The 26,109-nt window shown below is 39.5% G+C and overlaps 2 protein-coding genes across 3 annotated transcripts; one reads left to right on the top strand and one right to left on the bottom strand.

Annotated features, from left to right (window-relative positions):
- Positions 1-1,551: 1,551 nt before the first annotated feature.
- Positions 1,552-13,932, bottom strand: LOC132987517 (lactase/phlorizin hydrolase-like). The gene is made up of 17 exons (XM_061054633.1): positions 13,298-13,932; positions 12,407-12,477; positions 10,692-10,769; positions 10,517-10,610; positions 9,584-9,665; positions 8,815-9,484; positions 8,109-8,724; positions 6,470-8,020; positions 6,104-6,372; positions 5,703-5,993; positions 5,420-5,618; positions 4,945-5,147; positions 4,680-4,786; positions 4,459-4,590; positions 4,098-4,321; positions 3,696-3,923; positions 1,552-1,760 (listed from the first exon to the last, which is right to left on the bottom strand). Exons 1-17 carry the CDS (start codon positions 13,893-13,895, stop codon positions 1,552-1,554), a joined length of 5,622 nt encoding a protein of 1,873 aa, XP_060910616.1. The 5' UTR covers positions 13,896-13,932.
- Positions 13,933-15,631: 1,699 nt separating this feature from the next.
- Positions 15,632-25,811, top strand: LOC132987043 (lactase/phlorizin hydrolase-like). 2 transcript variants are annotated; one of them, XM_061053820.1, is made up of 17 exons: positions 15,632-16,259; positions 17,377-17,441; positions 17,567-17,650; positions 17,790-17,883; positions 18,095-18,173; positions 18,612-19,278; positions 19,355-20,003; positions 20,245-21,798; positions 21,963-22,231; positions 22,399-22,689; positions 22,917-23,115; positions 23,608-23,798; positions 23,937-24,043; positions 24,313-24,444; positions 24,605-24,828; positions 24,956-25,192; positions 25,406-25,811. In XM_061053820.1, the coding sequence occupies exons 1-17, from the start codon at positions 15,647-15,649 to the stop codon at positions 25,645-25,647; spliced, it is 5,697 nt and encodes a 1,898-aa protein (XP_060909803.1). In that variant the 5' UTR covers positions 15,632-15,646; the 3' UTR covers positions 25,648-25,811. The 2 variants fall into 2 exon arrangements, with proteins under 2 accessions (XP_060909803.1, XP_060909804.1); XM_061053821.1 differs by lacking the exon at positions 15,632-16,259 and adding an exon at positions 16,420-16,465.
- The last annotated feature ends 298 nt before the right edge of the window (positions 25,812-26,109 follow it).

Here is a 26,109-nt window from a genome sequence, read left to right as displayed (position 1 = left end):
CAATGTCATGAACTTACTTCAAGAGGCTTTTGTAGCTGCATCTGGGCTTCAGAACTGAAGAGGTGTTAGAAGGCAGCCGTATGCCCAAAGTAACCCAAACACACGGTAGGTTGAGTTAGCAGGCCTGAAGAAGTGTCTAATATGACTGTCACATCATGCTGTAATTTATTTTCCTTCCCTTTTGTTCCTAAAAAGAAAACTCTGGCGATCAAGCTTTCGATTTTTTAAACATAAACGGAGTGCCAATACGGGAAAACATTTACTACTTTAGATAATATACCTGCAAAGTTGCACTATGGAGAATAAAATGAACTGGGTTTTGAACACAGTGAAGTAAAATGGTCAGTTAATTTATATTACTTAGTTAATTTTTGGGGCAATTTTTGCCTTTATTTGACAGGAGAGCTGAAGAGACATGAAATGTTGGAAGAAGAGAGTGGAGGGGGGGAGACGACCCAAAGCCGCTGTGACAAAACTACAGCCTCTGTACATGAATCACACATCATATCCACTAGGCTATCCGGCCACCTGCTTGTTTTTATTTCTACATGTGACTCAGCTTTAGTCGACTACATCTCAAATTAATCAAGATGAATTCAGTCATGGTAACAACTTAGCTCTTCTCCCTGCAGGCGTTGTACTTATGGTGGTGCTTATGTTTGTGTGTATTCTGCAGAGGAGTGACTGCTCCTGTTAGTCACATAATGAGGACACTTGATGGTTGCAGATTTGAGTTAAAGGCTAATATAGGAGATATAGTAATAGTAGGAGATCAACAAGGGACTACAGTGTCCTACAGTGGCATTGACTCTTTATAAAGACTATTCTGTTTAACTGAAAAAGAAAAAAATGTAATCTTTAAATCGAAACCCCTGCATAATCAATATCAGAGCTGCAACCTCTAAATTACTTGAAAGATTTTTCTTATATTAATCAGAATTGACATTTTTCACATGAAAAAAACTGATGGGAAGTCAAAACATACATGACAGGGCAGACGACTTCTGCAAGTTGCAATAAAGGATATCCTGTATGGTGTAATGTCTTGTGTGTCATCGTGAGAGTGCAGAAAATGCCTATCAGCTACTTAGAGATAAAGAAAACAGTTTCATAACTGACGAATGTCGTCTAAGCCGGCATTTGATGGAAAATCACAACATATTTATTATCAAGACAAATGAGAAGATTCACTGCACACAAGGCGGCTGAATTACTTCTTTTTATTTAATTACATTCTCAAACAAACGACACGTTTAACCCGCATGGCTTCATCAGCCAATTTCACCCTGTATAGTTTTTCTAAATACTAACACATGATTAAAAGATAAACTATATGAATAAAAAACTTGTCTGGTGTCACAAAACTGAAATGTGTTGTTTGTTTGTGTGAAAATGTAAATAAAAGTGTTTCAGCCTTCTTGTGTGCAGGGAATCTTCTCAATTGCTGTCAATACGATGTTTCCTGCCATCACCTGCACCAAGATATAAAGACTCACAGCGCTGTCCACATGGCGTCCACACAGACGTGTCCGCTATGATTGTAGTTAAAGGTTAAGGCTGTTCTGTATAGACTGTCTTCTTTAAGACTGTTTTTTTTGCCTTAAAGAAGCAAAAGGTTGAACAAATAGCTCCCAATGCGGCAACTACCAGGAGAGCAAATGTGGTGTTAAGTCCTGCTTCAGCATCGCTGACAGAGAGCCTCAATCCCAGGAAGCTCACTGTGCCGTTGTTGGGTTGAGGCTTGACCGGTGCAATTGTTGCTGTAAAAAGACAGAGAAGTTATTATACTCAGTTATACAGAACATTGAGGGTGACTGTCTGTTTATGAAGAATATTACCAGAAAACAACATTTTGAAACTGCAGGAACAGACAAAAACCCAGCGAGAACCGCTGCTTGTCAACTTAGCAAGGCTGACAACTGCTTTGGTCCCTAGGCCAGTAGGGGGCCCCCAAGGGCTGACAAACTTGACAGCAGCGGAAATAAATCTGCAAAGTTTGCAATAAAAGTAAGAAACCTCCCTGAGGGCGTCCCATCTGACGGCATCTTGTTGCACTACCAAACATCAAGGACATTATCCCTATGAAAATGTTTGTCAATGAAAGTTACTGAGGCAAAATGAAGAGGAATAATATGATTACTTATAACATCAGAGAGATGAACGCTGGTTGGAGGGGCCCCCTGTTAATTGTTGCTTAGGGCCCCACCAGACTCTAGAAAACGCCACTGAACCCAGCTAGCTTTATCCAAGCATAGAGACACATGAAGGCATTTTTAAGCTAGACTAGTCGTCAACTGAGGTTGAATGTCAGTTAAAAGAAGAAACATCAGATTCTGAAGAAGACATTATCGACAGTGGCACGTTGATTTGACATGCTTCCAATGAGTGTCTTTTTATCTGGGTTGGTAGCTTCCTCATTAAAAGGCTACATCTATTGATGAATACGCTGGTAGTAGGATTCAGGTATGTTGCTACTCTTGACTAAGAGTTTCCCAGTTTGGGATCAATAAAGTAATTCTATTCTATTCTATTGTATTCTAAGTAATCAAACAACAACCTTGACCCCAGTAACTTTTTATTTCACTTGGGTTTTTTACAAATTGAAAGAATACAACAGCTGTGAGAAACTTTTGGTCTGACTCAATTTTGGTGCCCCTGTGGACGAGGTAGTACAACTTACATTTAGAATGTAAATGTAGACGGCTGTTTAGTCTGCTTGATGTCAGTCCCCTTGTCTGACGCTTAGAAGTTTCAGGAATTAACAATAACTTTTGCAGCTCTTAAAAAAGCATTAATGTAAGTTTTAGTCTCAGTTTCATAACCAGTGTCGACTATTTACCCTTGAAAAGAGCCAGACTAGCTGTTGAGAGTGATATATTAGAGATATATTATGGTATGCTTGTCATGATTTGATCTAGTTTAGTATTTTGTTTCTTTCAAAGTTTAGATTTCCTTGTTATTTATCCTAGTGTTGCTTGTTTCCCTTGTGTGTTTCCTAGTTTGATTTTTAGTGTTTCCTGTTTTATTTGGTAATCCATTATCCTTTTCTTTATGTTCTAGTGTGTCTTGATGTAACATTCTTGAGTTTCTGTGTCTTCAATGTTTCATGATTTATTTTGCCGTTGCCTTCAGTGTTTCTTGTCTTGTATTTTCTCCTGCCTCTGTGTGTTTCCCTCCAGTCTTGATTGCCCTGATTGTCTTCACCTGTGTCTTATTGGTCTCACCTGTGTTTGATTACCATGTCTATTTAGTCTCAGTGTTCCTTCCCTTCTGTCTCAGATCATTGCCATAAGTGGTCAGTGTTGGATTTTAGTCTTTGTTGGACATCTTTCTGTGCTCCAGTGTTTTTGACTTCTAGTTTTTGGGTTTTGAATTAAATTTTTAGTTTAATAAATATTTTTAGTTTAATTCTGCTCGTGGGTCTACCTCCTTTGTTTTTGCCGCAAACCGTGACAATGCTAACAATTGGCTGACTTCTGCTCAAAACGAAAAATAACGAAGTGTTATCCTCTCTAACTTCAAAATGTCCGACTCCTCTTGTAAATCCTGAAAAAATAAGCACTACAACAGCCTCTACAACGGACCTATTTACTTTGTTACAAAACAGAACACTTTAGGAATTGTATATTTTGTACAGTATGTTACAATCAATTAAGACAGGCTAAGAAGTGAATACTTTTTGTTGATTAATATACCTTCAGGCTCTGGGTTCAAACACTCGTGGGGTCCCATCGGGAATCCATTGCATTTTATGATGGTGGCGTAGCGTGCAACAGACTTCTTGGCCACTCGAGGCAGATTAGGGTCTGAATGATTGACGTAGAAAAGGCCAAATCTCTCAGAAAAGCCAGTGGCCCACTCAAGGTTGTCCATCAAGGACCAAGCTGTGTATCCACGGATATCCACATTATCTATTTGGTACGCTGAAAGAACAAAAAGAACACCAATAGAAATGTAAAGAGATATCATTCTTGTTTTTATGTAATAGAAACTTTCTGTCTTTTGATTCAACATGAACATTATTTTGACATTATTTACTTAAGATATTGTCAACCTTTTTGTTAAACTTTTAGATATATGAAGTTGTTGTTCGATACCTTTTAGTACCTGGTTGATGTACTCTTCATAGTAGTAGCTCCTATGAAAATCATCTAGGTCAATAGGTCCACGCTCTGACATGCCGTTTTCTGTGATGATAATAGGAGGATTTCCATACTCCTCCTTAATGAAGTTTAATATCTTTCGGAAACCAAAAGGTGAGACCTTCAGCCAAGATGAACCTGAATCCAGCCACGTACGATCTGCAATTGTTCCTGCACCCCTGATCAGAGCAAATGAGTAAAAGTGTTCCTTAAACACATGGTTACAAACAAATGTATTTTATTTTTAGCTAATCACAATGTCTGACTTTTTTTTTTCCAATCACTTTGGTACTACGTGAGTGTTGGTACTTCTTACCTATCAGCGTCATAGTGTTGAAGGTCACCATAGGCCACAGGGAATGCCAGCACAGTGGTGTAATGGTTGAACCCAAAATAATCATAGGTACCCTTTATCCTCTTTATCTCCTCAGGAGTGAACTCAGGTAGCCTGGCAAAGTTGTGTTAAACTAATAAGATTCACTAAATACAGGTAAAAAAATTCTGTCATTTTCGCTTTGATTTTTTCTTTTGCCATACCGAGATTTTGGCAGACCAGCAGCCAAGCTTCTGTCTCGAATGATTGTTTTCATCATGTCGCTGTAGTCTCCATTAAACACCGGATGAGCAAACCAACCAATGTAAAACTGCAGAAGGAGACAACCAACAGTTGAAATAGACCATCTAGTTCATATATTGCCACTGAAGTCTATAGTTAAACATGAAAGAATTGCATGCATTAAAGAAGACTCGTTCAAATTTACAAACGTAAGACTTTAAAAAGTATTTTCTTTTTTAATTTTACCTGCACCACACGTCTTGCTGCATCAATGTCCTCCTGTTTATAGGGATTCCTGGGCTCTGACCAATCAGAGTTAATTGTGATTGAGATAATTCCTTTCTGTGTGGCCCGGTACTTGTCATTGTAGAGATGCCAGGCCTCAGCATGAGCTTTGAGCAGGTTGTGTCCCACAATATAGGGCAACGTACCTGGTCGAAAACTAATCCCTGGACACACATTGACAATATTAGTCACATTAGTTAATTAGTTATTAGTTTTCCTCGCTATGTTGTTTCAACTACCGTATATGCTTTTTGTTTTGGTTAAAAGAGGTCAAGAGAAGGATTAGTTCAAATAGCATTGTTTACCATGGTCACCAGAGTGCTTACCTCAAATCCATATAATATTACGAAATAAGACAAGACAAAATGGCTTGCAACCCCACCTGACAAAAGCACTGTTGGCTGCTGAAAATTTGGTGCCATTTATTTTAGCATACCTGGGGCAGCTGCTCCATAGCCATGGCCTATATTGGCTATATTGTACGGCTCATTAATGGTGATCCAAAACTTTACTTTGTGGCCAAGACGGCTAAAGATGAGGTCAGCATAATCCCTGAATTTGAAAACAATAGTGTCATTCTCCCAGCCCTTAATGTCCTGCAGAGCTTGAGGAAGGTCCCAGTGGTAAAGGGTGATCTGACAGAAAAGAAAAAAAACAGTTAGGGTTTACCAACTTTACCAACTTTCTATTGCAAGTATTCTGGAGGGAATTACACTTACATGTGGTTGGATGTTTGCAGCGAGCAGTGCATCCACCAGTCTGTGGTAATAGTTTAGTCCAGCCTCATTGATGTGTTTGGTGGTGCCATCAGGGAGAACCCTTGACCAGGATATGGAGAAACGATAATGGGTCACCTTAAGCTGCTTCAACATTGCAACATCCTCTTCTACTTTATGGTAACTGTCACAAGCAATGTCCCCATTGTCATCATTGAACACTCGCAGAGGAGTGTGAGCAAACTTGTCCCAGATGCTGAGACCTTTTCCATCTGCTCTCCATCCCCCTTCTATCTGGAAACAGTAAATATAATGGGCATATTTCAATGGAAAAAAACTGACCAAAGAATAATGTACAATTTCTCAAAAAACCATGACTTGAAGCATTTCATCTCAGCAGTTACCTGATATGATGCTGTCGCAGTACTCCATATAAAACCTTCACGGAAATGTCCATAAAGTGTCTTCTCGTCATCAGATTTGGGGAAACCGTTGTTCTTTATTACTTGGTGGTAGAAATGAGCCGAGTACTTGGGGGTTCTTGGTCGGTGTGGGCTAGTGAAATCCACATGATGTAAACCAAATCCAACTTTGTATCCATTGAGCCACTCAAAGGAATCCATGAGAGAGGTTGCTATATATCCTTTCACCTTAACACCATCAAGGTCATAGGCTGTTATAAAAGATCCACACACAAATAAATCAACATGGAAATAAAATTAAGTCATGAAATTCATTAATATTGTAAAATGTATTATAAGTCAGAGCACCTTTCAAAGCCTCATCAATGTAGGTCTTGTAAAAAAATACTCTGGCAGTGTCATCCCAAGTTATCTTTGTTTCTGTAGCAACTCCATTCTCAGTGATGTAAATCTCTGGATGTCCGTATTCTTCTTTGACCCAGTTTAGAAGTCTTCTCAAGCCCCATGCTACAGCTCTCTGTTTACTAATGGCAGTGGTGGGTGATTCACCTTCCTCTTCTTCTGTCAAATCTCGATCATATTCATAAGATTCAGGGCTAAGCCTCAATGTAGCATGGCCTACAATTTTTGTGGTGTAGTGATTAACACAGAACATGTCAGCAGTTCCCTTGATGAAGCGCTTTTCTTCTTCAGTGAAGGCAGGTAGTCTTGTCTCTGAGAGACCTTGAAGTTCACTTTTGTTTCCAACTTGCCACTTCATTGCATCAGGATAATCACCGTTCTTGAAAATAGGATGTGCAAACCAACCCAGTTGGAACTGCAGAGCACGATCAGCAGCCACCACTTCACGTGGAACATTAACATCTTTAGGTTCAACCCAGTCAGCGTTAAGGGCAATGGATACTTGACCACCTTGGGATTTGCGATACTTATCATCATATGTGTGGTAAGCCTTGGCGTGGGCTTTGACAAGGTTGTGTGCAACTCTGTAGGGAGCAGTTCCTGGATTCTTAACATTTGGTGGGATCTTTCCGAGTCCATATCCTGACCATGCAATTGTGTGAGGCTGGTTAAAGGTCATCCAAAACTTCACTCTGTCACCAAAGGTGGCAAAGCAAAAGTCACAAAACTCATTAAAAATGTTAATCATGTCTTCATTCTCCCAGCCACTGAGTTTTTGAAGAGCTTGAGGAAGGTCCCAGTGATAGAGTGTCACCATTGGAGTGATGTTATATGCTAAAAGCTCATCTATCAGTCTATTGTAGTAGTCAACACCTTTCTGGTTCAGGGAGGTACGACGACCATCAGGAAAGATCCTGGACCAGGACAAAGAGAATCTGTATGACTTTACCCTCAGAGCTCGTAACATGTAGAGGTCTTCGTCAAGTCTGTTGTAGCTGTCACAGGCCACATCTCCATCGGCATTACCAGGAATACTGCTGGTTTCATTGGTAAACGTATCCCAGACACTGGGCCCTTTCCCATCAGCATTCCATGCACCTTCAATCTGGTAAGCCGAAGATGACACTCCCCAACTGAAGCCATCAGGAAAAGTGCCGTAGCGGTACATTTTTGTCTTAAATCTTGTCTGGCTGGAAAATTTCTCCCAGACAACCTTCGATTTAGATGGAACTTCTGAGGGTGATAAAACAGTTGGATTGCGAGTATATTGTATCAATGCCTCTTTGAAACTGTCACTATTATGTGAACCAAATCCATTTTGCTTGATAACCTGGGCATAGAAATATGCAGACTGCTTTGGGGTTCTTGGTCTGTCAGCATCATCAAAGTTTACATAGTGTAGTCCAGATCTTAAGGTGTAGCCTAGAGTATCCTCAAATCCATCCATTAGGGACTGTACTGTGAACCGTTGCACATTCACTCCATCCAAGAGTATTGCTAGAACATAGGAAACACATCAGCCAATTCTAATCATTTTCACACTGTGTAGCAATGGTCACCAATTAGTGAAATTTCAGAAATTTACCTTTCAGGGCCTCGCTGATGTGACTCTTCATTTCCTCTACTCGATCAGTGTCATTGAGAGTTTGCCAATTGTACTCAGTCAGAACTCCATACCCAGTTATGTAAATAGGCACTTTACTGACATTTAAGTACTCTGTGGAAATATAGTTCAGAAGCTTTCTTAAGGCTGCTGAATCCCATGGGTCCATAGATTGCTGGAAGTCACCCACACCATGAGGACCAGGGATACAGCCACCATCAGTGTTGTTGATCAACTGTGACGTATAGTGATTCAATCCAAAAAAGTCAGCTGTTCCATGAATCCTCTTGCTCTCTTCAGCTGTGAAAACTGGAAGCCTTGCAGGCTCAGAAAGAGGGCACTTGTTTCTTTTCTGCTCAATCTGAGTCTTGAGTGTTTCAGGATAATCTCCATTCACAAATATGGGATGTGCAAACCAGCCCAGCATGAACTGCAGGTAACGATCTGCAGCTGCTATATCTTCAGCCCTGGAAGGGTCCTTGGGCTCAGCCCAGTCGGAGTTCAATGCAATGCCTACTTCCCCCCCTTGTGTCTTCCTGTATCTGTCATTGTAGACATGCCAGGCCTCTGCATGGGACTTGAGTATATTGTGTGTGACCTGCAAGTCAAAGTAAATTGTTAGGTAAATGTTTACGAATGACCATAAAACAGTATATTTGTAATGAAATGGTAAGGCACATTCTCTAACCTGATAGGAGGCAACCACATAGTCTGTCACTCCAGGAGGATGTTCACCAGTGCCATACCCAGCATGGCTCACTACCCAAGGACTACTGAATGTATTCCATGTCTTGACCCTGTCTCCAAACCTGGAGAAACAGAAGTCAGCGTAGTCCTTGAAGGCTTCAACAATGGATGCATTTGTCCACCCACCATAGTCCTGGAGTGCCTGGGGCAGATCCCAGTGATAGAGAGTAACAACAGGTTGGATCCCAGACTCAATCAGAGCATTTATCAGTTTGTCATAGTAAAGAGCCCCTTTCTCTGATTGGCTTCCCTGTTGGCCTGATGGGAAAATACGGGCCCAGGAGATGGAAAACTGGTAGGTGTTGACATTAAGACCTCGCAGGAGGTAGACATCATAGTCAACCTTATTATAACTGTCACAGGCTAGATCAGCTGTATGATTATAAGAAACTTTGTTTTCATGACCCCAACGGTCCCAAATGGTCTCTCCTTTTCCATCTTCAGACCAGCCACCTTCAACTTTGAAAGACTCAGTGGAGACCGCCCACTGAAAGCCAGAAGGGAATGATTCATTGAGGAAAAGATCTCGCTCGGCTGGAGCCTGGGCCTTAAACTTGTTCCATACACTCTGATATGTCTTTGTAATTCCACTGTAGTCGGAAATATGGGGACTGTTAAAGAAACAGAAGGTAGCAAAACAATGCAAGTGTAAGTGAAAAATACATTGTCTCTTCATGTGAATCTGTTTAATTGTACAAGTTAAACTATACCTGGTTGGGAAGTCCAACAGGTCCAGCCCACCCAACATATCCATTATGTCACATCCCATAATGTTCATGTCTGTGTTCAAGGCTGTGATGAGTCAACGAAAGTTACTGACAGTTCTTTGATCCAAACTTATGCTACTATAATGACATTTATAGCACCTACATGCCAAGAATTGATGAGATTACATTTCAACAAAAAGATCAATTACAATAAAAGGATTACAAAACTTGACATGCATTTCTGTTAAGGGGTCAAGAATGTCTTGACGAAATTGCAGGCAAACGCAGCCTATAGTTGTTGATATATTTCAATTAAATTTGGTCTCTACAGAAACAAAGGTCTTTGTAAGCCAAATTGGTGCACTGGCCAACCGACCAGCATGTCATTCTTGGAGACTGCTGCTAGCTTGATTGAAGATATCTGTCAATGTTTTTGCTGAATTTTTAATAATATCTGCAACAAATACGTAATTTAGGTTTCATCTTTAAACCTAAGTTCTTTCATCTAACCCATAGACTTTTCTTACCACAGTGAAGTGGACTTTTGTTGTTAACATTTAACAATAAAATGAGTGCCAAACTCATTAAGTTGTGTTTTATCCATTAATAGAGAAACAAGACCTAAGTCTGGGGTAGATCACCATCATAATAATCCATTTGAAATGTTATTGCCATATCAGTGCCTTGAAAACACTGGAAAAAAAACTTCAATCACTATTATAGTGTTAAAGTTTTTGATATTGTAATTTACAACAGGCTAGCCTTGATACCTAGTTGTAGTCAGGAAGTTCATTAAAAACAAATGGTCTGTTTTTAAATATGGGTATGCCAAATGAGGGTTATTAGATAACAAGGCAAAACAATCAGTTTAGTATGACTTTGCAGAAAATACTATCCAACAAAAAGTGATAACAAGACAGTTTCAGTGACATGTACCGTTTAAAAAGTCGCCAAGAAGCTGGAACTGATCGAGGGAACAACCGTCAACAGTCATCTTGAGTATCAGGATAGGCAAACCCCCACTGGACATCTGCAATACAACATGCAAGTAGCTGTGGTGTAACAAAAACTGTAAAATGCATAAAGTATTACTCTTTAACATTTACTGTACCTGTAAGTTGCTCAGCTCCTTTGCAAAGTTTGATGCAGAAGCACAGTTGTATTCAATATGAACTGACAAGAAATCCATCTGTATACGATGATAAAGCACGTATGTGATCAGGCTCATGTTTCCTCACACATTTTATACTGCATTATTTTTTTATTACTAGGCAAAGCATTTTTCATTATATTACAATGTTACAATTCACTTAGCAGACACTTTTAGCCAAAGCAATGTACAACAGAGAGTAAGTACAACACTAATCCATTCATACACCACCACTGAAGCAGGGGGAGCAATGCAGGGTTAAGTGTTTTGCCCAAGAACACATTGGACATGTTGCTCAGCTGGGGATTGAACCCTTGACCTTCTGGTTGAGAAGCAACGACTCTACCAACTGAGCCACAGTCGTCGTCATTATGACATTAAAATCTAAAATCTATTCTAACATTATCATATCAAAAGTGTTTTTATATGGGGGCTGGGTTATGGTATTTCAGTCTGTTCAAGCAAAATCATTTAATTTATTAGGGATCCATTAGCAAAAGTGTACAAAAATCTACACATTTTTACCAACATTTGTGAATGTGTACACGAATCTGAAAATAATTATTTAAAGCTTTAAGTTTAGTTAACCTATGTATTCAAACCACCTAGCTGTTTTGCGAAGTATGACATGAAAAGTGACTGTACTGTCCTTTTTTTCAATATGATAATTTTTCAGATCTACGATTGAATTTGAGCCCTGTATGATTTCTGGATATCCAGTCTTGCTGTATATAAACATAAACCTTTCCATCATATATAACCCGTTCCCAAGATCTAGCCTCTTATTTATGGGGCTAGATCTTTTGGAACATGGGTCTGGAATTATAAATATCCCATCCCTGCTACTAAACACAACTATTTAATAATAAGTTGAATACTTGAAATGAGTGATGAATATGTGTAAGAGTGCAGAGAAAGGCAAGCTGCTGATACATAACCTTTCAAGTGACTTTTAGATGACTTAGAGTAAGATAAGGAGAGGTATAAAAGATTTCCATGGCTGATGATTAACTTCTGACAAGGCTGACACATTGAAGGCCCCACCAGGACTGTTCAAATGAATGATAATAACTTCAGAGTAGAAATCTGCTATAGCTTGGTAGGGAAACTACCAAGCGGTCAAAACCTTTAAAAAATAAATGCTGGTGCTGTTTGTCCCCATTATAATACACAACAGAGGATATAATCATTTCACACACTTTGTTGTTTTGGTTCCCTCAATTTTTGTAAAATCAGCTGAGACCAAGCCAAAAGGGATTTTTATTCTTTAAGGCACATTTTGTGAAGATAAAGACGGAGAATGAGAGAGCCCAAAATAAATAAATCTTAAGAATTAGTGTTTGGTTTGGTCGCTGCATTCAGAACTAGAAATCAGTGCAGAAAGGTTATCATAGCTCATACGGCAATTTGATTGTCAAACATCTTCAGTAAAAGAATAACTTTTAATCCAGATGAGCTCATTTTGATTCTAGCCACAAACATTCTGATGTCATTAATAGTGTTTTGTTTAATCACTGATTTTAAATTGACTAGGGAGGAATATTAGATTCACATTCCACCAATTAAATATTGAAAAATTTCCTTGGATTTAATTGTTAAATTTTTTTATTTTTGGTTGATTTAAATTACTTTCATTTAGAGTCACATTTCAATAAAGGAAAAAATATGCTGCTTACTGTAGTTGAACCTTCAATCTGCGATAGAATAGAAACTTCACTTGCTCTCAACCCGAGTGACAGACGCCGCCCTGTGTGATGGAAGCAAAGAGGCACTTGAATCTGTCATTTGTGCATTGAATCTCAACCAGCTGAGGAATTTGTGACCGTCCTCAGGTTGTTTTAACCCCTGTCACTGACGGTTTTATGACAAAACAGAGGTGTTATTAATAAAAATAACAATGTCTTCCATGCTACGGAAGCCCTAACGGACATACATCCATACATTTTATTTTAAAGCCATCACGTGATAACAGTCAATTTCTCAAGATCTTGAGAAAACAGTTTAAATTTAACTTTTTTTTCACAGGAGACCTGCAATGATATCCTGAGACAATGAGATAAATAACAAGGATATCTCAACAAAAAAACGGAACTATAGCCTTCACCAAAAAAAGAGTTTAAAAAAAATGAATTAATGTAAGTCCGTTTCCATACTATTCCACATGAAGCTCATCTAAACTAGAAAAAAAAAACTGTTATATCTATTTATATCACCCTTTTAAGACAAGTAAAAAGTATTTATTAGCACATTATATACAAGAATGATTGGTCTTATTTTCTTGACGTGTCAAGGATTGTTTATTGATATAGGCGGGATTATCTATACGTTTAATCTGGGCCATAAATCATTGGGTGAAGCTGGTCATAAAGTCATAATTTTTACGAGTTACTTCTTTGGACTCAGTGAATAAAAAACACAATTCTCGGTGTAAGAAGGATAATGTAGAATATGAAACAACCACGTGACGACAAATTTATTTTCTATTTAACTATGAAAAATATTATATCAATTAACAATCCTGAGAACCAGAAAGAAGGCAGTCATTCTTCACCAGCTGTCTAACTTACTTATTTCAGGGAACATTTGGTGGAAGAGCTGGTAAATGTTCTTGTTGAGTTGAAGGATATTTTGCAGAGAATCTTGAACATCTTCACCTGGTCCATCAGTATGTACATCACCCAGAGTCACCCATGAGTTTGCCAGAGCTCCAAACTCCTGGAAGGCGAACTCTGCATACTGCTGAAACATCTCCACCAGCTCCTGGCTCTCCCAGCCTCCATACTTTGATCTCAGAGCTTCTGGCACTGCGGATCCATGAAGGACGACCAGAGGCTGCAGGCCCACGTCCAGCAGCTGTTTGAGCAGAGTCTGGTAGCAGGTGACCACAGCCTGCTGAGGCTGACTGGACAGGCCTGTGGGTAGGAGCTGAGTCCATGACAGAGGCACTTTGAAGTGGGTCACACCTCTGCTCTGGAGGTACTCAAAGTACTCTTTAGAGCCTGGAGGAATGGGATAACTGCAGTCAAAGGCATTATTCACCGCTATGTCTGAGACCCTCAGAGGCCCTCCAACCAGCATGAAGTCCTCCTGTCCATTTACCTCCCCGCTCCAGCAACCGTACAGACAGAAAACATACAGAAATGCTAACCACAACAGGTACTTCATTGTGGCTTGAAAAGGATGGACTGAGATTATTAAGAGATAGTCAAGCTCTTTCAAGCAATTCTGTTTTTGTCTTATTGCATCATTACACAATTAAGATGGCTATCATATCAAAGCAGTGTTAGCTAAAGTGTTTTATTACAGCTTCGTGATACAGTCAGAAAGACTCTGGACTCTCACGTCGGGAGATAACCTCATCCCTCCTTTAGTCACGTTTAAAAACAATGAATTAGATGGTTACAACATGGTTTTGAAAATGTAAATTCTTAAAAGCATGCAGGGCCAAGTATGAGGTGCAGAAGAGCAGCTGTCCAATGAAACGACCTGAATTTGAACCCAGAAGTGTAAGAAATACTCCTCAACAGGGAAATAAGTTCAAAATAGTGACTTCAACAAACTGAAGAAGAGAAACATGTGAAATTTAATCACAGAGGAGTATCTCTAACAACACGTTTCATTTTACTTTTTTAAAAATGTTTCGTTTTTAATTTTGATTACAATAGTTGAAAAATATTGAGAACTAAGTGGTTCAAAGGTCAACAAACATTGTTGGGATTATTATAAGGGGGGGGGGGGGGTTCAAAGTTTTGCCTCACCAAAATGGTCCTTAGTGGAGCTCCAATTAGATTCCTTGACTACATCAGACATGATGAAGTGAATGTTAATTTACAGTTTGCATTAAATATAATTTAATATAATCTTTACAGGAGGAGACTTTCAGAGCAGAGCTTCAGATCAAAATAAAGCTCTCTTCAGACACACCTCCTTCATCCCTTGGCTCCCCCCTCCCCTCCTGTCTCCACAATTCCCCCGCCCTACCGTCCTGTTTCACTAGCAGGGTTCTGTGAGGCAGAGAAAGCAGCGCCCAAGAGCTAATAAACATTTACAATATGATACGATACACTTTATTGTCCCCTTGGGGAAATTTGTCTTGGACTCAAAGTGCTCCCAAACATTCAGCTGCTTCCACTCGAATCAATAAATAAAAACACATAAACAAAAAGGCACATACCAAAACAGAACAACACAACATATATTGCACATACCCATATTGCACAAGATGTCATGCTGACGCTTTATTATGAGTAAGCATGAGAGATAAAATAACAAAGGTAAGAAAAAGCATACAGGGGCACCATGACGCTATTGCACACACAGCCTTACGAAACATTATTCAGAAATTTGATTGACGTGGGAACAAAAGAGTTTTTAAAGCGGTTCAGTTTACATCGGGTGAGCTCGTACTCAGAGTGGAGGAAGTGAGACGGGTCGGACAACACTCTCTGTGCCTGTCTGAGAACAACTCGTATATTGGCTGTAGGGAGAAGTTTTCATTCCTCCCCATCACCCTCATGGCAGTCTGCACCAGACGAGCAAGCTTAGATTTGAACTGAACAGAGAGATTAGGCTCAAGTATTACAGAAACATAAAAACATTCACACCAATTAGACATAAAGTCGTAAAATCCCACCAGTAGTTTTTCTCCTTCTTGACCGTTGTACACACATTTTTTCTTTTGCCTTGCATCATAAATCTTTGCCTCTTGTTTGACCTTCTGTATTTTATCAGACACATCCAAGGCTGTGAGAGGCCTTTTAAGAAAACATCATAAAGTATCACAGCAGAGGTGACTCCTGAGTATAGTAATGTCAATCATGAAACTTCACTCGGCCTGAAAGTTCAGGCTTGTAAACGGTGTTACTATAAAAGGTCAGCCGTCTGATAACTCATTCAGTTCCCCACACTCAGACAATATGTTGTTACCGGGGAAACTTTTCTCTCTCTGTTTGATCACTGTGTTTGGGTGCATGTGCCAGAAACATGAGGATCCACGGCAGGCAGTGTTTCTTGCCGGTCCTATGACCAGTGAACAGGTGGAAGGTCTGAGTGGAAACCCCTCTGAGTGGGCTCTACTGGACACATTTGACTGTGGTTATGCACTTCCTCCTGAATCTCAACAGTACTTCAAGTTCCTCCAGACTACAGGTGTGACCCACTACAAAGTGCCGCTATCATGGACTCAGCTCCTACCAACAGGCCTGTCCAGTCAGCCTCAGCAAGCAGTGGTCTCCTGTTACCAGACTCTGATGAAACAGCTGCTGGACGTGGGCCTGCAGCCTCTTGTCGTCCTTCATGGATCCACAGTGCCAGAAGCTCTGAGATCAAAATATGGAGGCTGGGAGAGCCAGGAGCTGGTGGAGATGTTTCAGCAGTATGCAGAGTTTGTGTTTGGACAGTTTGGAGAGCTGACAGACTCCTGGTTGACTTTGAGCTGCCTGGATGAGCTGAGGGATGCGGAGCTGCAAAATGCTCTTGATGCACATATCAGTGTTTACCAGCGCTACCACCAACTGTTTCCTGGTAGAGGTAGGAGATCAATGTTTTATGACATCATGTGCAGAGATTTGATAGTTTAGTTTATTAGTTTATTTGAATCAGGGACAGTGTACATAAAAAAACATTAGTCTCAGAAGGGAAGACAAGAGATGCTTTGTACCAGATTTAGCTAACTAGCTCATTTCCATCTGTTGTCCCTGGGCAGATGACGACAAGAGTAAAATACAAATCAACCAGTAAGAAAAACAAACATATTTCATAAGAGAGAAGAAAGGCATAGAACAATATACAGATATTAAAACATTATGTACAAGTTTCCCTGATAAAATAATGTTATGTAGCTTTTACAGAATCGGAAACTTTTAATCCATATTTGCAAATTTAAAAAAAATCTCTTCAATTAGCATTTTAAAAGTGAGGCATGAAAAACTAATGTTTTAAAGTTTTCCTAACAACAGGTCTTATAATTGTTAATGCATGCTATACATAGGCTGCACCCCAATATCAATGGAGATGCATTGCACATTTACTCAACATTTTCTTAGATAATCCTCTGAAAACTTGTTCATTATAAATTATAATTAATATGTCAAAATACTTTAATACTTGCAACTTCCCCAAATCTGTTTATAATGTTGAGTCAGGGTCCAGCAGGATTAAAGAGACTAGTTATCTTTTTCAGTTGCTACTTTCTTATGTAGTGGGAAAAGTTTTTAAATAGTTCTTGTATGTATGTTAATATGTTCCTTTTAAGGATTTGTGGATTGTTCAATTAGAAAAGATCTTTAAATCATAAAAAAAACCTGTCCTGTCATTCTGTTTTGCATTTATACATTAACATATTATCTGCATCACTGTTATATGATAATAGCAACACATTTTTTCTTTAGCTGATTTTTTTTTTATTATGAACCTATTCTTTCTTATCCTTTACTGTAATTTTACCTTCTGGAGTTGTATTATTTTTTTTGCTGCTTTATAAGATGTCCAGTAAATATGGCTGAGCTCCAAAGCTGTTCATCACATGTTCCAAAGGTCATGATAAGGGACTGGAGAGAAGCAGGGGAAAGGACAATGTCCTTTATCTGTGTAATTAGTAAAGAAAAAGTGCATGTAATTGTTTATTTTAACACCACTTGTGTTTCAGATGGAGGAATATCTGTTGGAGTAAAGGCAGACAAAGTATCAATCATCTCTAATACACGACTACTGGTAAGATGAATATTAGGATGGTTTCCTTGGAAGATAAGGCAGATTGAATTTGTAATAATTTAATTTCTGCTGCGGAATAATATGGGATCCATATTCACATTCACTCACATGTGTCTCTATTCCAGAGATATTCAGATTTCATCTCCATTAAGATTCATTATGATTGCACCATTGGGCGAGAGCTGGCTGAGGAACTTCAGAATGTTTTGGTATGTAGAAATGTATTACAAAACATAATTAACAGTCCTCATCTGCATGGATAACAAAATGAGGAAAAATTTACCACGTTTGTCTTGGTATGCTCTGTCATGCACTTGCATTGAACATGACAGTTATTCTTTCTTGCAGGCAAAGTGTGAAGAAAAACCCATTCTCTTTTATGAGGTTAACATCAAAAACTGCTCTCCCTATCAGTTCCTGTCAGATACAAACATTTTGAAAGGTAATGTTGGAAGTAAAAGGTTTTAGCTTGCTTTCTTTGAATCATAGTATCATCAAGTATTCTCAAAGTTGATAACAACACTTTTGTTTGCCATTCTGTAAAAAAACACCTAAACTACAAATGAAACTTGAACAGCGGTTATAATGTAGTTTGATAACAATGCAGGATACATGCATTATATAACAGAATAACACATGTCGTAAATTTACAGTGCTGACCAATGGACCCCAAAATGTTTTTGGACTTGACGTTGTTGACATGCTACGTCCAGCTGACGATATCCAACCAAGGTATTACAGCGAACATGGACACTGATGTAAGATGTTGTAATTGTACAAAACATGCCACAGAAAGTATTGGGGACGGCTCAGTTTGAAATGTAATTGTATTGATTTATTTTAGAAGCAATTTTAAATATAAAGTGATAAAAATCCAATCACTGTAAAAGGTGGAAGGTGCAGACAGTGGAAAAATAAGAGATCATTTTTTAGACAAAAATTCCAAATAAGGGATATAGTGAAGGATTGAAAGAGATGTCTTTCGTAAATATGTGTATTTTTGTGTATGCATAGGACAAGGGAGGCGTTTAAAACTACAGGGTGTACTTTATTGCCATAAGAAGTTCTGCCAGTTCTATTTTGTCAATTCAAACATTTGCAATGTTTGTTGGATTTTTACTGAAGTATGTAAATTCAATTTAATTTTTAACATCTTGTTCCTTATATCAGAAACACATCTCCAACGTCATCATGTTCCATGACTTACTGCAAGGTTTGGAGCGATTTTGCCACCATGACCTTATCCGAGCCAGATGCTTTGCTGAATGAATCTTTTCCTGATGGCTTCCAGTGGGCAACCTCCAGTGAGTCATTTAAAGTTGAAGGTGGCTGGTCTGAAGATGGGAAAGGAGAGACCATCTGGGACCGCTGGGGTCATGAAAACCATTTTTTTGATAATCATACAGCTGATCTAGCCTGTGACAGTTATAATAAGGTTGACTATGATGTCTACCTCCTGCGAGGTCTTAATGTCAACACCTACCAGTTTTCCATCTCCTGGGCCCGTATTTTCCCATCAGGCCAACAGGGAAGCCAATCAGAGAAAGGGGCTCTTTACTATGACAAGCTGATAAATGCTCTGATTGAGTCTGGGATCCAACCTGTTGTTACTCTCTATCACTGGGATCTGCCCCAGGCACTCCAGGACTATGGTGGGTGGACAAATGCATCCATTGTTGAAGCCTTCAAGGACTACGCTGACTTCTGTTTCTCCAGGTTTGGAGACAGGGTCAAGACATGGAATACATTCAGTAGCCCTTGGGTAGTGAGCCATGCTGGGTATGGCACTGGTGAACATCCTCCTGGAGTCAAAGACTATGTGGTTGCCTCCTATCAGGTAACCATTTTATTACAAATATACTGTTTTATGGTCATTCGTAAACATTTACCTAACAATTTACTTTGACTTGCAGGTCACACACAATATACTCAAGTCCCATGCAGAGGCCTGGCATGTCTACAATGACAGATACAGGAACGCACAAGGAGGTGAAGTAGGCATTGCATTGAACTCTGACTGGGCTGAGCCCAAGGACCCTTCCAGGCCTGAAGATATAGCAGCTGCAGATCGCTACCTGCAGTTCATGCTTGGCTGGTTTGCACATCCCATATTTGTGAATGGAGATTATCCTGAAACACTCAAGACTCAGATTGAGCAGAAAAGAAACAAGTGCCCTCTTTCTGAGCCTGCAAGGCTTCCAGTTTTCACAGCTGAAGAGAGCAAGAGGATTCATGGAACAGCTGACTTTTTGGGATTGAATCACTATACGTCACGGTTGATCAACAACACTGATGGTGGCTGTATCCCTGGTCCTCATGGGGTGGGTGACTTCCAGGCACATGTGGACCCATCATGGTCCTCAACAGTTTCTGATTGGATCTATTCTACACCATGGGGACTTAGAAAGCTTTTGAACTACATTTCCAAAGAGTACTTAAATGTTACCAAAGTGCCTATTCACATAACTGGGAATGGTATGCCCACTGAGTACAGCGGGGACACTCTTGATGACACCCATCGAGTAGATTATTTGAAGAGTTACATCAATGAGGCCCTCAAAGGTAAGTGAAATGTAACTCTTTATGCAAATAAACACACTTGGCAAAGCCTTTATGAGGAACACTTAAGATAACCTAAAAAAATTAGTATTTTTTTGGTTTAAGCCAACCTTAGCATGTGTTTTGTCAACTGTGGCTTCCTCCTTGAAATTACTCTTGTACGGATCTGATTCCTATATTTTCAAACTGGTCACCATGTTTAAAGGGATTATATAAGAATTGTTTGTCCTTATTCTCACCACAGCTATACATTTGGATGGTGTTAACGTGCAGCGGTTTACTGTGCAGTCACTCATGGATGGCTTTGAAGGTCCACAAGGCCACAGTGAACGTTTTGGATTGCATCATGTTGACTTTGACCTGCCTGACAGGCCAAGAACTCCAAAGCAGTCTGCCTATTTTTACTCCAAACTTATTGAGAACAATGGATTTGCTTCCAGGGAAAAGTTGTTTAATGCACAAGAAACAAAAAATATAGAGCCAAATAAAGTTTCTCCTCTTCCACCTTCCATTGTCCCATCCCAAGCCAAAAATGTTTGGAGTAGATTCTCCAGCCAAACCAACTTTCAAAGAAAACTCTATCACTATGGCACTTTTCCTGATGGCTTCAGTTGGGGAGTGTCATCTTCGGCTTACCAGATTGAAGGTGCATGGAATGCTGATGGGAAAGGGCCCAGTGTCTGGGATACGTTTACCAATGAAACCAGCAGTATTCCTGGTAATGCCGATGGAGATGTGACCTGTGACAGCTACAACAGACTTGACGAAGACCTCTACATGTTACGAGCTCTGAGGGTAAAGTCATACAGATTCTCTTTGTCCTGGTCCAGGATCTTTCCTGATGGTCGTCGTACCTCCCTGAACCAGAAAGGTGTTGACTACTACAATAGACTGATAGATGAGCTTTTAGCATATAACATCACTCCAATGGTGACACTCTATCACTGGGACCTTCCTCAAGCTCTTCAAAAACTCAGTGGCTGGGAGAATGAAGACATGATTAACATTTTTAATGAGTTTTGTGACTTTTGCTTTGCCACCTTTGGTGACAGAGTGAAGTTTTGGATGACCTTTAACCAGCCTCACACAATTGCATGGTCAGGATATGGACTCGGAAAGATCCCACCAAATGTTAAGAATCCAGGAACTGCTCCCTACAGAGTTGCACACAACCTTGTCAAAGCCCACGCCAAGGCTTACCACACATATAATGATAAGTATCGCAAATCCCAAGGTGGTCAAGTATCCATTGCCCTTAACGCTGACTGGGTTGAACCTAAAGATGTTAATGCTCCACGTGAAGTGGTAGCTGCTGATCGTGCTCTGCAGTTCCAACTGGGTTGGTTTGCACATCCTATTTTCAAGAACGGTGATTATCCTGATGCAATGAAGTGGCAAGTTGGAAACAAAAGTGAACTTCAAGGTCTCTCGGAGACAAGACTACCTGCCTTCACTGAAGAAGAAAAGCGCTTCATCAAGGGAACTGCTGACATGTTCTGTGTTAATCACTACACCACAAAAATTGTAGGCCATTTGACAGCCCGGCTTTCCCCTCCGTCTTATGAATATGACAAAGACTTGTCAGAAGCAGAGGAAGGTGATTCACCCAGTACTGCAATAAGCAAGCAAAAAGCTGTAGCATGGGGCTTAAGAAGACTCCTCATCTGGATCAAGGAAGAGTATGGTGATCCAGAGATTTACATTACAGAGAATGGAGTTGCTACAGACACTAAGACCACAGTCGATGACATTGACAGAGTATTTTACTACAAAACCTATGTTGATGAGGCTCTAAAGGGTGAGTGTTTCACATTAGCCCCTAAAACCTTCCAACATACATTTTTTTCTTTTAATCTAGCATTTTGAAGACAAAAAATATGTGTGATGACCATCTAACACCACAAATGGCAACATTTTTATGTTGCTGATTATATTATTGCTTTCCTTATGTTTCATCCACAGCCCATAATCTTGATGGCGTGAGGGTGAAAGGATACATAGCAACATCCCTCATGGATTCCTTTGAATGGCTCAATGGATACAAAGTTGGATTTGGGTTGCACCATGTTGACTTCACTAACCCAAACCGGCCAAGGACACCAAAACGCTCTGCTCACTATTATTACAAAGTCATGAAGGACAATGGCTTTCCCTTACCAGATGACGAGAGGACACTTTATGAAGAGTTTCCCAGGGCTTTTAACTGGAGTACTGCCAGTGCCTCTTACCAGGTGAGCAATGTTGAAAAATGTAATCCTCTTCAATTAAAGTGCACTTGTGGTATACTACCATAGTGGCATGTAAGTTAATTTGAAGGAATCTTTAATAAACACTTGGAATACGTATTGGAAGTATTTACAATGGCTTGTTTTGTAGTATAACTTTTCTCTCATTTCAGATTGAGGGAAGCTGGAGAACAGATGGAAAAGGATTGAGTATCTGGGATAAGTTTGCTCATACACCATTGAGAGTGGACAACAGTTACAATGGCGATATTGCCTGTGATAGCTACAATAAGGTTGACGAGGATGTGGCAGTGCTAAAGAAATTGAAGGTGACCCACTATCGCTTCTCTGTATCCTGGTCCAGAGTGCTCCCTGATGGCACATACAACTTTATCAATGAAGCTGGACTGGACTACTACCATAGGTTACTGGATGCCTTGAAAGCTGCTAATATTGAGCCTCAAGTAGGTTTTCATTTTGATTATGACCACAAATGGTTCCTATGTAGTGCTGTATATTAAAATGTATAACTTTTATTGCTCCTCTGTGAAGTCTCAAGGGCATCAGCAGTCTGTGCTGTCAAAAACCTCTACTATTCCATCTAAAGGAAATGCAATGCCAAATAAGGAAAACCTCACCCACCAGAAAAGTGTGGAACAGCATTTAAAATGTCCTCTTCTCTGTTTCTAAGGTGACTCTGTACCACTGGGACCTTCCCCTGGCTCTGCAGAAAATTGGGGGCTGGGAGAATGAAATCATGGTCCGGAGATTCTATGAGTATGCAGATGTTTTATTCAGCAGATTAGGACAGAAAGTGAAGTTCTGGATCACTCTAAATGAACCCTACATTGTAGCCAACCTTGGCTATGGATATGGTACCTTTGCTCCAGGTAATCAAATATATTTTCTTTGAGTTACCTTTTTTTGTTTACCAAATAATAAATACTAGATTGTTGAGAATTTTCTTTTTTTATTGGTCAGAATTGTCTACTATATGTGAAAAAGTTGTTCTTCTTTTTCTCCTTCCCCTTCTTCTTCTTTGGAAATGTATCTGCGATGAAAACAGGTGTTACACACAAAAATAGTTCAACAGATAATTGTAAACATTGTGTAATGTAAAAGGAAATGTTTTGAGTCAAGTCTTTTAAATATTAATTAGTACATTAATATGTACAATATGTACATTTTTTAAGGTAGTTAAAGCTAAAAATCTGAGAAAAATTGCAGTAGTTATATCTAACTAGTGTTTCACTCATTGTTACTTGAAGGAGGACATTGTTGAAGAGTAGCTCTGTTAGTTAGGTATATGATATAAAAATAAAATTTTACAATGTATGATAATGAGTAACAGCAATGTCAATTATCTCTGGATTTCCTTATAGGCATCATAGGCAAGCAGTATATTGCAGCTCATAACCTGATCAAAGCCCATGCAGAGGCCTGGCACCTCTACAATAGAAAGTACAGAGCAAAACAGGGTGGCATCATCTCCATCACCATTAATTCTGATTGGGCGGAGCCAAGGAACCCCTATAAACAGGAGGACGTGGATGCAGCCAAACGCTACTTACAGGTAGACAAATTACATTAACACTTAACAGCAAAATGTATCTAAAGCCTGTAAAGTAGAGGCTATATGTAAGTATGACAGTGCCCCAAATATCTTGTATCAAAATTATTAGATTCATACCACCTACCCTTTTTTCAACAGTTTTTCATTGGCTGGTTTGCCCATCCCATTTTCAATGGTGATTACCCTGAAGTGATGAAAAAAACAATTCATGAAAGAAGTCTTGCTGCAGGTCTCCCTAAATCACGGTAATTGAAATTGTTCACCACCTTCACAATAACAGCGTTCATATTGTTTGGCGTATAGTATTATAATGTCAAACACACCTTGGTTTAAAGGCCTTGATAAAACATTTTGTCCATGCTCTCCAAAAACCTAACCCACCACTTTCTTTAATGATAGGTTTTAGTGCAATAACTACTTTTTACACTGCAGTGCTAGGTGAATATTTAAGTCTGTAAGATTGAAAGAGAAAGCCGTCATTGGATTTTGAAAACAACTCTGCTTTCTTGAACAGGCTACCTGAGTTTACCCCTGAAGAAATCCAGAGGATCAAAGGGACTCATGATTACTTTGGCTTCAACCACTACACCACAGTTCTGTCATACCCAGTTGATTTGGGAAAGCAGCAGGATTATGAAGGTGACAGGTAGGTCTGAATTTAAAGAAATAACCCCCAAATGATATGACTGCTTTTCAAGTCATACAGCAGCTGAGCAGTAAATCTGTGACAAGAGGGAATGAAAATCAACAATTTAATGCCATACTTTGTTCCTCCCTGTTTAATGTCTGATTTATTATCTGTGCAGGGGTACTGGAACCACCCATGATCGCACCTGGATCGGATCTGGCTCCTTCTGGCTTAAGATCACTCCATTTGGATTTAGGAAAATCCTCAAGTTTATCAAGGATGAGTATGGAAACCCCCCTGTGTATGTCACAGAGAACGGCATCTCAGAACGTGGAGCAGTCGACCTGAATGACATCCACAGAAAGCATTACTATGAAAAGTACATTAACCAGGCCCTGAAAGGTACCACATCGATTGTATTGCTGTTTTTGACATGACATTCTGTACAGTTTCATAAGGGGACTAATGTAGCCAGGTTTTTTCAGGTATGTACAAAAATTAAATGTAACCATTACTCTTAATATTTAAGCTCAAGTTCTGGATGGAGTTGATCTGAGAGGATACACTGCCTGGTCATTAATGGACAACTTTGAGTGGGCTGCTGGCTACTCCGAGCGATTTGGACTTTTCTTCGTGAACCGCTCTGACCCAAACCTTCCTCGCATCCCCAAAAGCTCAGCTTCTCGCTACGCCTCCATCATCTCATGCAACGGCTTCCCACACCCAGCCCTCGGTCCCCATGAGTGTCTGAACCCTGAACCTGAAGGTAAAATAATGCTTAGTCATGTAATTCCAAAATGATGTGTTCATGGTGAGATTTAGGAGGGAATACTACTAATTAAATTTTAGGGTGTGGAAAAACTCACATACTAACATCCAGACACACAATGTCAAAAAGATTCTTGAATTTTTGGCAAAATGCAAAATATTTCTAAACATATCTGAATTTGCCTTGTTTTTTGTCTCTCTCCTTTAACAGCTACAACTGCGCAGACACCAGATACCACTTTACTTACAACTACCCCCATTCCACCTGTGAACATGGTGAACTTTTTAGGTCTGGAGCTTTCATCTGATGATGCTGGAGTTGCTCTTTATGTCCTCTTCGCAGTTCTCCTTGTAAGTGTACTTGGTGTCATCTTTGTTGTATATGGGCTCATGAAAACAAGAAGAAAGTTAAAGAAAACTGCAGTAGCATCTTTAAAGATGGAGAAAATGTGAGGACCGTTAGAGAGTGTGGGCCTCTATTTCTTGCCATATTTGTAATCCTTTATTCAGGGGTGTGTTTAGTGACTGGCACATTGATTGTTGTGATTGTTGTGTTGTGTACTGTTTTAGATATTCTTCCTGAGAAATAAAGTCTTTACCTCTGTGGTTGACAGATACTTGTGTCACTGTCAATAAATGTCCTCTTGATGGCGCCAGTTAATCATTTTCTATGTTCACAGTGGCTGTGATGCTGCATGTTGCTAAATGACGGAGCTGTTTTACATCTGTTCAATATCAAAATTTCACTGAAATGAAAGCTAACACTTGAAGAAGGTAAATCAATCACAGAGAAGGTCAACAGTGTGTCAATTCACTTTCATCACCTTCACTTTCATACATCTATTTTGTTATATAAAACTATATTCTAGACCCTGATAAGAAATACAGTTAATTTGGAGGGTGAGTATTATGACC

This window comes from Labrus mixtus, chromosome 13, assembly GCF_963584025.1.
Source record: "Labrus mixtus chromosome 13, fLabMix1.1, whole genome shotgun sequence".
Lineage (NCBI taxonomy): Eukaryota > Metazoa > Chordata > Actinopteri > Labriformes > Labridae > Labrus > Labrus mixtus.
The sequence above is the reverse complement of the archived record's forward strand: the minus strand, read 5'-3'. Positions and strand labels throughout refer to the sequence as shown.